Source organism: Chlorella variabilis (assembly GCF_000147415.1).
Source record: "Chlorella variabilis unplaced genomic scaffold CHLNCscaffold_6, whole genome shotgun sequence".
NCBI lineage: Eukaryota > Viridiplantae > Chlorophyta > Trebouxiophyceae > Chlorellales > Chlorellaceae > Chlorella > Chlorella variabilis.
This window is the reverse complement of record NW_005435082.1, coordinates 1,755,894-1,766,051: the sequence shown is the minus strand read 5'-3', so window position 1 is coordinate 1,766,051 and position 10,158 is coordinate 1,755,894. Positions and strand designations below refer to the sequence as shown.

The 10,158-nt window shown below is 69.0% G+C and overlaps 4 protein-coding genes across 4 annotated transcripts in view; 2 read left to right on the top strand and 2 right to left on the bottom strand.

Moving 5' to 3' along the window:
- The window catches only part of CHLNCDRAFT_143927 (hypothetical protein), a gene marked incomplete at both ends in the record, with an annotated part of 4,400 nt that extends 1,645 nt beyond the window's left edge, over nucleotides 1–2,755 (bottom strand). Inside the window, 7 exons of the mRNA XM_005849145.1 lie at nucleotides 269–346; nucleotides 576–705; nucleotides 913–1,107; nucleotides 1,380–1,564; nucleotides 1,770–1,992; nucleotides 2,191–2,375; nucleotides 2,609–2,755. Of these exons, the coding sequence (XP_005849207.1) occupies nucleotides 269–346; nucleotides 576–705; nucleotides 913–1,107; nucleotides 1,380–1,564; nucleotides 1,770–1,992; nucleotides 2,191–2,375; nucleotides 2,609–2,755 (1,143 nt within the window). The remainder of the gene's footprint in view (nucleotides 1–268; nucleotides 347–575; nucleotides 706–912; nucleotides 1,108–1,379; nucleotides 1,565–1,769; nucleotides 1,993–2,190; nucleotides 2,376–2,608) is intronic.
- A 1,018-nt stretch (nucleotides 2,756–3,773) lies between these two features.
- Nucleotides 3,774–5,326, top strand: CHLNCDRAFT_143926 (hypothetical protein; the record flags this gene model as incomplete). The annotated part of the gene is made up of 5 exons (XM_005849350.1): nucleotides 3,774–3,865; nucleotides 3,986–4,091; nucleotides 4,200–4,402; nucleotides 4,537–4,931; nucleotides 5,043–5,326. 5 exons carry the CDS (start codon nucleotides 3,774–3,776, stop codon nucleotides 5,324–5,326), a joined length of 1,080 nt encoding a protein of 359 aa, XP_005849412.1.
- A 693-nt stretch (nucleotides 5,327–6,019) lies between these two features.
- CHLNCDRAFT_143925 (hypothetical protein) lies at nucleotides 6,020–6,931 on the bottom strand (the record flags this gene model as incomplete). Its single annotated transcript, XM_005849144.1, has 4 exons — nucleotides 6,020–6,223; nucleotides 6,441–6,505; nucleotides 6,637–6,726; nucleotides 6,859–6,931. The coding sequence occupies 4 exons, from the start codon at nucleotides 6,929–6,931 to the stop codon at nucleotides 6,020–6,022; spliced, it is 432 nt and encodes a 143-aa protein (XP_005849206.1).
- A 219-nt stretch (nucleotides 6,932–7,150) lies between these two features.
- Nucleotides 7,151–9,669, top strand: CHLNCDRAFT_143924 (hypothetical protein; the record flags this gene model as incomplete). The annotated part of the gene is made up of 7 exons (XM_005849349.1): nucleotides 7,151–7,230; nucleotides 7,441–7,811; nucleotides 8,070–8,163; nucleotides 8,430–8,544; nucleotides 8,837–8,934; nucleotides 9,142–9,218; nucleotides 9,491–9,669. The coding sequence occupies 7 exons, from the start codon at nucleotides 7,151–7,153 to the stop codon at nucleotides 9,667–9,669; spliced, it is 1,014 nt and encodes a 337-aa protein (XP_005849411.1).
- Between the last annotated feature and the right edge of the window lie 489 nt (nucleotides 9,670–10,158).

Genomic DNA, 10,158 nt, shown 5'->3' with positions numbered 1-10,158 from the left:
GCAGGGAGGCGGCCAGCCGGGGGGCTGGCAGCCGGCGGTGGGCGCGTGCGCAGGGTGCGGAGCAGGCCCGCACTCGCTGCCGGCAGCGCACTGGGCGATGCCGAGAGGACAGGACGGAACAGGGGAGGAACAGCACCAGCCTATGGCAGGCCTGCTGGATAAAGGGAGGCCTCAAGGCGGGCAGGCCAGGCCAGGCAGGCACCTCCCAAGCAGCAGGCGGCAGGCCGCAGCAGGGGCAAGGAGGCCCGGCAGGCAGGAGGCGCCGCACCTCCATGTCTCGCAGCCGCTGCGCCTGCTCCGCCCCCAGCTGCTGCTGCCCCGCCACCTTGTCCTCCAGCGCCGCCACCTGCACCAGGGCCGCGGCAGGCACATCAGCCCCCGGTAGGCACCTGCTGGGTAGGCACCCGCTGGGACGCCGCCTGAGCGCCCGGTGCACCTGCCTGCCCGCCGCCGCCGCGGGGCTGCCTGCTGCTGTCCATCAGGCGGCGGCGGCCCACCCCGCGGCAGCGCGCAGCGCATGGCGCAGAACCCAAAACCCAAAACCCCAGGCGCAAGCAGCCTTGGCGGGCGGGCACGGCGGCGCGCGCGTGGCACAGCGTGCGCGCCTTGGTCAGCGCCTCCCCCAGCTCCACATCCCGCTCCGCCTTGGCCCGCCCCAGCGCCGTGCTGGACGCCCGCAGCCGCTCCACCTCCTCCGTCAGAGACCTGCGGCCGGTGCAGGGTGGCAGGCAGGCAGGCAGGCAGGCAGGTTAGGCAGGCAGGCAGGCAGGCAGGCAGGCAAGCAGGGTGTAGGCCGCGGCAGCTTGTCTGTCTGAAGGACGAGTCCCAGCCCTGGCCGCTGCTGCTCCTGCCAGCCCATCAGCGCGCGTGCGCCGCTCAGCAAACAGTGCAGCCTCCCTCCCCAGGCCCCACAGCCTGCCTCCCCCCGCCCCTCCTCGCCTGTTGCTGCCCTCTGCTGCCCCCAGCTTGGCGCTCAGCTCCGACACCCGCCCATCCAGCCCATACTTGTGCTCCCGCAGGCCGCGCGCCTCGCCCTCCAGGTCGATTGCCCTCGCCTGCGACGCCTCCAGAGCCTCCCGATACTTGGCCTCCAGCTCAGCACGCTCCCTGCGCCGCATGGCAGGGAGCGGAGGGGAGGGGAGGGGAGGGGGCACACGCAGGCCGGGAAGGGGCCACGCGGGTTGGAGGGGGCATGGAACGAGGCCAGGGGCGCAAGCAGCGGCAGCACAGTGCAGGCTGGCAGGCTGAAGACCTGCACCCGGCCGCCCATCCCCCACCACACACACACCAACAAGGGTGTGGACACACATGCACGCGCATACTGCCTTCCCCTGTCAGCCCCCACCCCCCGCCTGCCCAGCACATGGGACACAGCACACGGTGCTCGCCTCTGCCCCGCCTCCCGCAGCTCCGCCAGCTCCCGGGACTTGGCCTCCAGCACCGCCGTCTCCCGCGCCTTGCCATCCGCCTGCCACTCCAGGCTGAGCCGATCGTGCCACTCCCGCGCCTCCGCCGCCGCGCGCCGCACCTCCGCCAGGCTGCTCTGCAGGCTGTTGCGCTCGCTCTGCGGCAGGCGGGCAGGCAGGCAGGCAGGCAGGCGGGCAGGCAGGTGGGCAGGCAAGCAGGCGGCCGCTTTGCAGTCACATGCACACAAACAACAGCCAAGCCCGCCCCATTTGGGATGTCCCGGCTGCGCACCACCAGCTGCCTCTCCCAAGGGCAAGCCACCCGCGCCCGCTCGCAAGCCCAGGCACGCCTCCATGCCCCACCCCTCTGCTCGCCTGCGTGCGCTCCAGCTCCTGGGACAGCTGGCCTGCGTCCCCCCTCAGCTCCCCCAGCCGGAAGGCCAGCCACTGCTTGACGGCGGCGTCGGAGCCGGGGCGCAGGGCGAGGGTGATGTGGGGCAGCTGCTTGAAGTCGTTGTTCTCCACCACCCTCAGGCTGCCCTGCCCCGCCGCGCCGCCGCCGCCCACGCTCAGCACCGCCTGGAACCTGCACAGGCAGTCGGCAGCAGGGCGCAGAGGCTGTGGGGGCGCGGCCCTGAGAGGTGCCCGCCGCTGCCGAAGCCAGCGCACACGCCGGGTGGGGCCGCAGGCGGGCGGGCCGCCTGGCCCCGCTGCGGCTGGGGGACTGACGCTTCGCACCCTGCCTCCGCCCACTCCCCGCGGCCACCTGTGCAGGTCTTCGCACCTGGGCAGGTCTTCAGCCTTGCATGCGATGCACTTGTCCAGCAGGCCGATGAGCTTGCCGGGGAAGTTGGGGAAGTCCACTCGTATGCCTTGGTCCTGCCGCAGCAGCGCATACTCCTCCTCCCCCACCTCCAGCAGCTGCAGGAAGTAGGGGTCGGACTCGCTGGACAGGAAGAGGCGCAGCACCTGCAGCGCGGGCAGGGACGGGAGCGGCGGCAGGACGACGGGAGCGGCGGCGGCGGCCGGGCGGCGGCGGTGAGGAACCCCGGCCGGGGAGTGCGGCGGCTGGGCTGCCGGTCCCTGCTGCCATCAGTGCAGGCTGCTGGTGACTCTGTCGATGCGCCGGGGCTCCCGCCTGGCGGACTGGAGGTCAAGGGGTTGGTCCAATGCCCCGCGCGCAATTGCTGCGCGGAACGCACCCTCTGCCCATGCTTCTGTCCCGTGGCAATCAGGCGGATGGTCAGCTCCGTGGTCCGCTCCTCCCCCCGGTCTCCTCGCCGCACCAGCACAGGGCAGCTCCGCCAAAACAGGTTGGTGCCGCCGGCCAGCTCGCTGTCGGCCTCCATTTTGGGGCCCTGATATCCAGGCGGACTGCCAGAGGCAGTGGTAATAATGAGAGGCGGGTCAGGGCGCAGGATGTGTGCAACGGCGGCAGGCGGCGCCAGCGCGGCAAGGCGCCAAACGGGCTGGCATTGACCAGGCTCTGTGGCAGTTAACAAACGTTTGTGGGGCAACCGGTAAAACTAATTTTGAGTTTCTTGTGACGCATCAGTCGCAGCAGCTCGTTTGGAGGTTCAGGGGTCGCGCGGCATCTGTCGCACACCGCAGCGCTGCTGGCGGATGCTTCTCTTATGTCGGCTGCCTCCAGCTGGGCTTTGTTCCAAGTCACGGCCCTCTCCACGTTGTTCCCTCCCAGATTCGGCCACACACGACTGGTGCCCAGTGCTATCTGCATGCATGGGATGTGAGTGATGTGAGTGGTGTGTGGCGCATGAGGCAGTGACTAGGCTAGACCGCGATCACGCATCACCGCCCGACCGGTGTGCTGCCTGCGCTGTGTGCTCATGCCGGCCGGCCACATGCAGCCGGCCACATGCCGCAGCCGCCATGGTACCTCCAGCACCCAGGCAACTTCTGGACGACCGCCAGACAGAATGCTTGCAGCATGCCAGCAGTGCAGCCTAATAGGGGCTGCCCCATCTTCCCGGCGGTGGCTGGCGGGAGGCGCCGCGGCGCCGCCGCCCGCCGCCTCTGCCTTCTCCCGACGACAGCATTGCGCGCCCCCGCTGCTGACGCTCTCTATGCCAGCTGGCTCAGGGCTGTTAGAGCAAGGCAGGCACTACACCTTGCATCAGCAATCCGCACCCACGGGGCAACACATCCGCAAAGCAGGCTGTGCGGCCGCAAAATCTGTGCATCTCCTGCCGCTGCTCACTGTGTGAGCACTGTTGCGCTGCCAGGCACCCGCCCCGAGTGCCAACCGCGTTTTGCCTCGTCCAGCCCGCGTTTGCCCTTTGGACTCGCGAGACTCTCTGCGACGTCCTCCTTAGTCGGACAGCCTCAAACAAGTGCATGCAGCTCATCATGGGTGCTGCGCCGAGTTCGCCGCAGGAGCGGCTGTCTCTGGTCGGCGGCGACAGCCACGAGGTTGTTGTCCCGTGCCAGAGCGCCAAGCCGTGCCTTGACCTTGCATCACTTGACGAGGCCTGACCTCAAAGCTTCTATCTGCCACACAGCATTGAAGCGCTGCCCGACTGCTTTGCTACAGTCGGCAGCTCCCGCCTGCCGCTGCACAGCCAGGTGCTCAGCACACAGTCTGGCGTGCTGCGGCAGCTCATCTCGATTCATACAGACAACGGCAGCAACCTGATAGACTTGGAGCTGCCGCCACCAGCCTGCCAGGTTCATAGAGCAGTAACACACCTCCCAACCAATGCACCCCTTGGCATCGCCTCCATTTTCTCCACTGCTCCACTGCCTCAAGCACTGCTTGCGCTGCCTGTCCTGCAGGAGCGTGGCGACCTGTCTGCAGCATTCAAAGGGGCCAGCCTGCAGGCGGCTGCCTGCTTCCTGAGGCTGCTGTACGGCGACGACCACTCCGGCAACCTGGCCAAGCTGGCGGAGGCTGAGCTGCTGGCGGCAGTGGCAGGCCTGGCCCACAAGCTGGAGGCTGGGAGGCTGCTGGACGGGATCGCCGCCTTCCTGAACGGCGCGTGCTGTGGCCCGTGCTGTGCTCAAGCACCTTCACATCTGCCGCTTGGCACATGGCCTGCTTCGTAAGGTCTCACTCAACTGTATGTCCTGGTACACTGTGCTCCTCGTTTGCAGAGGTCCTCGGCTCTGCCAGCATGCCCGAGCTCATCGCCACCCGGGAGCTGGCGCAGCAGTGCGAGTTGGCGCAGCTGGAGGAGCGCTGCGTGGATGTCATGGCCTCCGAGCTGGCAGCGGCAGCGCAGAGGAGCCACGTTTTGGTGGATGAGCGGGAACTGAGCCGCCTGTTGGGTCCCACTGCAGCACGCCTGCTGCTCAAGTCCCACTACGGCTCAGCCTACCCGCTGCCCATCCTCGATGTGCGTGACAGCCGCAGCGGCAAGTCTGGAGGCTTCACATTTGCCATTGACCGGTTTTCGCAGCGGAGCGAGGACAAGGTTGACTCGCCCTGGGTGGAGGTTGGAGCGACAGGATGGAGGATAGAGGTGTACCTCGCGGGCGACACACCGGATGAAGAGACACACCTGTCAGGTGAGCTGCCCGGCCAGAGGATCCCAACTGACACTCCCACCACCCCTCAGTGCACATGCGTCCGTACATTGGACAGCATTTCTAGTCCCCGATACTGCATGTGCTTTGCAGTGTACCTGAGGTCCAATGTCACGTGGTGCACCCAAGCAGCAGCTGCCGGGGCGAGTCGCGTCACTGCTAGGTTCAAGTTCATTCTGATCGACCAGGCGCCAGGCGCGGCAGGGGTTGATCACGTCGAAACCAGCGCAGAGGAGCGAGCGTTCACGCCTCGGTACCCTAGCTGGGGGCATGCTGAGTTCCTGGAGCCGGCACAGCTGCAGCACATCGACCGTCATTACCTGGAGGGCGACAGGATGCTGCTGCGTGTGGAGCTGAGCGACATCACGGCTGGCTGAGCTCCAAGTAGCAAGCGGCGTCCGTAACAAGCTAGTGAACAAGTTAACATGTTTTGCGCTCGAGTCGAATACTGAATTGGTTTGCTCCACCATCATTCTGCCTGCTGCCCCCCACTTGTAGAATGCGCCGCTCCCTGAGCCCGCTGCCTTTGCCAGCTGCCCGCTGGCGGGCTGCAGTCCTGCAGGAAGCAAGCGGGAAGGGAAGGCTCAAACAGCGGGTAGAACAGCGCAATGGGGCTGGGGATGGGACTGGCAGCCAAGCGGAACCAGCTGACAGCAGCATCCGTGCACCCCCAGCACGCACCTGCGCTGCCATCATTTCACAGCTCCAACAGCTGCCGCACCCGTGGTGCTTGCTGGCGGCCACAGCTGCCCGTTGCATGCCGCCTTCCAAGGTGGCAGCCAGGAGGCTGGGTGTCGCGGCAGCAGGATCGTGAGGCAGGCTCTGCCATCGTCGCCTCCCTGCCTGGGTTGCCCCGAACGAGGGCAATACCAAGCAACTCCGCCCCAGAAGCAACACCATCGGCCGACTCGCGGCGCCATTGCTTCATCGCTGGCAGCCGATGCTTGGGAGGCAGCAGCTGTGTCCTGCCGGAGGGCTGTGTGGCGCCTGTGCTCGCAGCCCCTGCCAGGCTGCCCCGCACCACGTCGATCTGATTTCGAATCATCCGCTGGCTCTTCACGCGCCATAGCTCACACCGCCATGGCCGCCAGCCGAGCAGCCGCTTCCTCCGCTGCCTTGGCCTGCTGCTGCGTGAGGCGCCGCCCCGCGGTGGCGGCGCCGTGGCACACCTCGGCGGCGCGCTGGCAGGAGGCTACGGTGCCGGTGAGGTGCAGCAGGCGCGGCGCCACCACTCGGTGCTTGATGGAGGTGATGAGGCACAGTGAGCACCACACCTGGGGCAGTGGGGTTTGGCAGCGCCGCAGTGATGGGTGGGCAAGCGGGGGAGGTGTGCGCCGGAGAAGAGTGGGTGAGGTGAGGAGGAGGCAGCGAGGCGACCACAGCCTCTTGCTGCCTGCAGCACGCTCCAGCGCCCGCAGCGTGCCCGCTCAGCATGGTGCCGGCAACAGGCGGCAGCACGTGCGCACAGCCAGGCCTGGCAGCCTGCCCCACCTGCCGGTACTCGTCACGGCTGCACCGTATCACGCACAGGTTGGACACAGGGTTGTAGCACTTGACTGCAGGCCAGGTTGGGGGGAGTGGTGGCCGGGACCGAGGGGAGGAGGGGTCGGTGGCTGTGGAAGAACCCACCAAGCGCGTTCCTGCTCCCAGGCTCCTGCATGCATGCATGTGCCCACGCGTCACCCACCCTGGAACGAGGCCAGGGCTGTGCCCAGGCCGTGGTCTCCAAAGTTCTGCCGCAGGCTGTCACGGAAGGCAGCCAGCAGGACGGCCTCGTCTGCAGGGACGGCGGCGGCAGGCGGGGGCGGGCGGGGCGGGGTCGGCACCGGCGGCATGCAAGCAACGGTGCTAGGCGCAGCAGTCGGCCCCTTCACGCTGCTCAGGCATGCCACTGGCCGCGGGAGCTCACTGATGCTGTCGTCGAACTTGCCATCCTTCCAGGCCAGCTCAAACAGCAGGTAGCGGTTCTTGAATCGCACCATGGCTGCCTGGATGGGCAATTGGGATATTCACACACGCGAAACGAGGCTGTTTTCGGCCCGTGGGGGGTGGAAAGGCGGGGAGGCCCGCATGGTAAACGCAGGGTGCGTGCCTCCCCGCCCGCTGACATCGCCTGCCTCTTCAGAGGCCAGGCCCCAGGGCCCCACACCGCTCCTGCAAGGGGCACACCCGATCACCGCCTCGCTGCTGCCCTCCACACGATGGCGGCCGCCAAGAAGATTGTGCAGACTCCACTGGTGTGCCATGGTCACACTAGGCCCATCGTGGAGCTTCAGTTCAGGTGGGGTGCTGGTGGCCACTGGTGCACGCTTGCATGTGGGCCTCTGGGCGCGCCCCGCGACAGCGCAACACTTGCGCTGTAGGCAGGGGCCGCCAGCGACCCCGCCCGGCTGCCCGGCACCGCTGCCGCCTGGGCCCCGCCCCGCCGCCGTCGCCCCACCCCCGCCGCCCGCCCGCCCGCCCTCCTCTGGGCCGCCCTCCCGGCCTGCAGCCCCGTCACCCCCGACGGCATCTTCCTGGCCTCTGCCAGCAAGGACGGGCAGCCCATGCTGCGCAACGGCGAGACGGGGGACTGGGTGGGGACGTTCCAGGGGCACAAGGGCGCCGTGTGGTCGTGCGTGCTCAACGACGCCGCCGTGGTGGCCGCCACCGGATCCGCCGATTTTACCGCCCGCGTGTGGAACGCCACCACGGGGGACGAGCTGCACCAGTTCCAGCACAAGCACATCGTGCGCAGCGTGTCGTTCGCGCGCGGCGACGCCGCCTGGCGCCTGTGCACCGGCGGCGCCGAGAAGCTGCTGCGCATCTACGACCTGCAGCGGCCAGATGCGGCGCCCACGGGCGAGTGGGGAGCGGAGGGGCGTGGGATGTGGGGTGCACAGCACACGGGGCGGCGTGTCCCCACGCGCCTGCCGCCCGCCTGCCCCGAACGCCCGCCGGCCCAGTATCTCGCAACGCGACGGCACCCACGCCTGCCTGCCTGCCCGCAGCAGCAGCAGGGGTGTGCTGGCTGGCTGCCCTCCCACCTCCCCACCCGCGCAGCCCTCTGCCTGCCGCCTCTCGTGCCGCCTGCCTGCTTCGCTCAATGCCGCCCGCCTCGCCCCCCGCCTCCCGCCGCAGAGCTCAGCAAAGCGCAGGACAACATCCGCGTGACGCACTGGATAGGCGACAACCAGCTGCTGCTGGTGTCCTACCTTGACAAGCCAAACGTGGAGTGAGTGGCTGGCTGCCGGCAGATAGGGGCTGGGGCTGTTGTAGGGTGCTGGCGCGCCGGCGCCGTGTGTGTGTGCTCTGTGGTGGCGGCGGCGGTGTGGGGCGTGTGGGGTGCCGGCGTGGTGCGTGCTTGTGCATGGGGGTGGGTGATGTGGGTGCCTGGACAGGGCAGCCGCCAAGGCGGCACAGGCTGCATGTTCCCTGGGTGCCTGTGTTGCTGAGAGCTGCCACCCTGCGCTGCCGCCTGTCTCGGCACCTGCCCCGCAGCGTGTGGGATGTGCGGATGGGTGAGGTGGCGCGCAGCCTAGGCAGCCAGGGGACGGTGACGAGCATAGAGGTGACGCCCTGCGGCCGCTACATCGTCACGGCGGATGGGAAGCAGGTGGGCGGGTGGAAGGCCGGCAGGCAGGCTGGCTGGCCGCCAGCCTTGGGTCTTGTGCTGCCTTGGCCGCTGCTTTGGGTGGGGAGCCGCGCTGGGGTGCGGCCCAGGCACAGCGCGGTTCCTCGCCTGCTGCTCGCCCCGCCCTGCTTGCTCCTGCCTCCTCCTCCCCTCTCTCCCATCCCCACACCCCTGCCGCCACCGCCGCCGCCGCTACCACCGCTGCAACCACCACCATCACACACACACACACACACACACACACACACTCCTTGCCCGCCCCTACCGCCGCCAGGTGGACTTCCGGGATGCGGCCAGCTTTGACCTGGTGAAGAGCCACGCGTGTGAGGGGTATGAGGTGGAGTCGGCCAGCTTTGCGCCGGAGAGGGGCAGGTGGGCGGCGCCTGGGGGCGGCGGGTGCTGGAGGCAGGGAGATAGGGAAGGAGGGAGGGATGCGCCAGCGGTTCATGCAGCCATGTGGCCCGCTGGGGCCGGTGCACCGGCAGGGGCTGCCCGCGCCGCAGGCCTGCTGCCTGCCGCGCATCACGCGGCGCGCCGGGGCCCACGCCGCCCCGCCCCCGCCCCCCGCCCCGCCCGCAGGTTTGTGACGGGCGGCAGCGACATGTGGGTGCGCCTGCACGACTTCGAGACGGGGCAGGAGCTGGAGGTGTGCAAGGGTGAGCGGCTGCCACGCAAGCCACCAGTGACAGGGACCCTGGCGGGCTGGGCATTGCCGCCCGTGGATGCCGCTGCGACCGCCGCGCGCCGGCGGCGCCTGCTGCGCTTCGCCCGTGGCATGCTGCCTGGCTGGATGTGGCATGGAGGCTGCGGCTGGCGCTGATGATCGCGAATGGGAAGGTCGCCACCTGGTGGCACCCCCCAGCCTGCTGCCTCCTCACCCTCGCCGCCGCGCCGTGCCACCCACGCCCCGCCCGCTGCGCCCCTGCAGGCCACCACGGCCCCGTGCACAACGTGCGGTTTGCCCCCGGCGGCGCCACCTACGCCTCTGGCTCAGAGGACGGCACGATACGCATCTGGCGCACCGACTTTGCGGCAGAGGCGGCGGCGGCGGCGGCGGCGGCGGCCAACGGCGACGCGGCAGCAGCAGCGGAGGACGGGCTGGGATAGGCGGCGGTGGCGCGGCCGCGGCGTGGCTGCCGCTGGGCTGATGTGGCCGCCGCCGCGCTGTGCACCCCCTGGTGCAGTGCCGGCGCTGGAGTGGGAGGTGGCGGCTTGGTTACAAGGTGCCAGCAGGCGCCGCCATGCATGCCGGGGCACGTGCCGCGTCGCGTGTAAGGCATGCATGCAAGCGCAGCTGGGGAGCGCTGGGCAGGGTGGCAAGGGTAGGTGGCGGAGCAAGTTGAAGAGGAGCAGGGGGCAGCAAGCAAGCAAGCGTACAGCGCAATATCAATGGCAATGGGAAGACAGTGGTACAGTAGGTCGCGCTTTCAACATCGGTGTGGGGTTCGGCAGCGATAGCAGTGAGGCATGCGCGCGTCGTGGCGGCGGGGAGGGAGGGCGGCCGCGGCAGCATCCCGGGCAAAACACACGGGCGCCAGCCGGCATCGCTGGGCGTGTGTATCTTGCCCCAGGGACAGTCAGCAGTAGAAGCAGGAT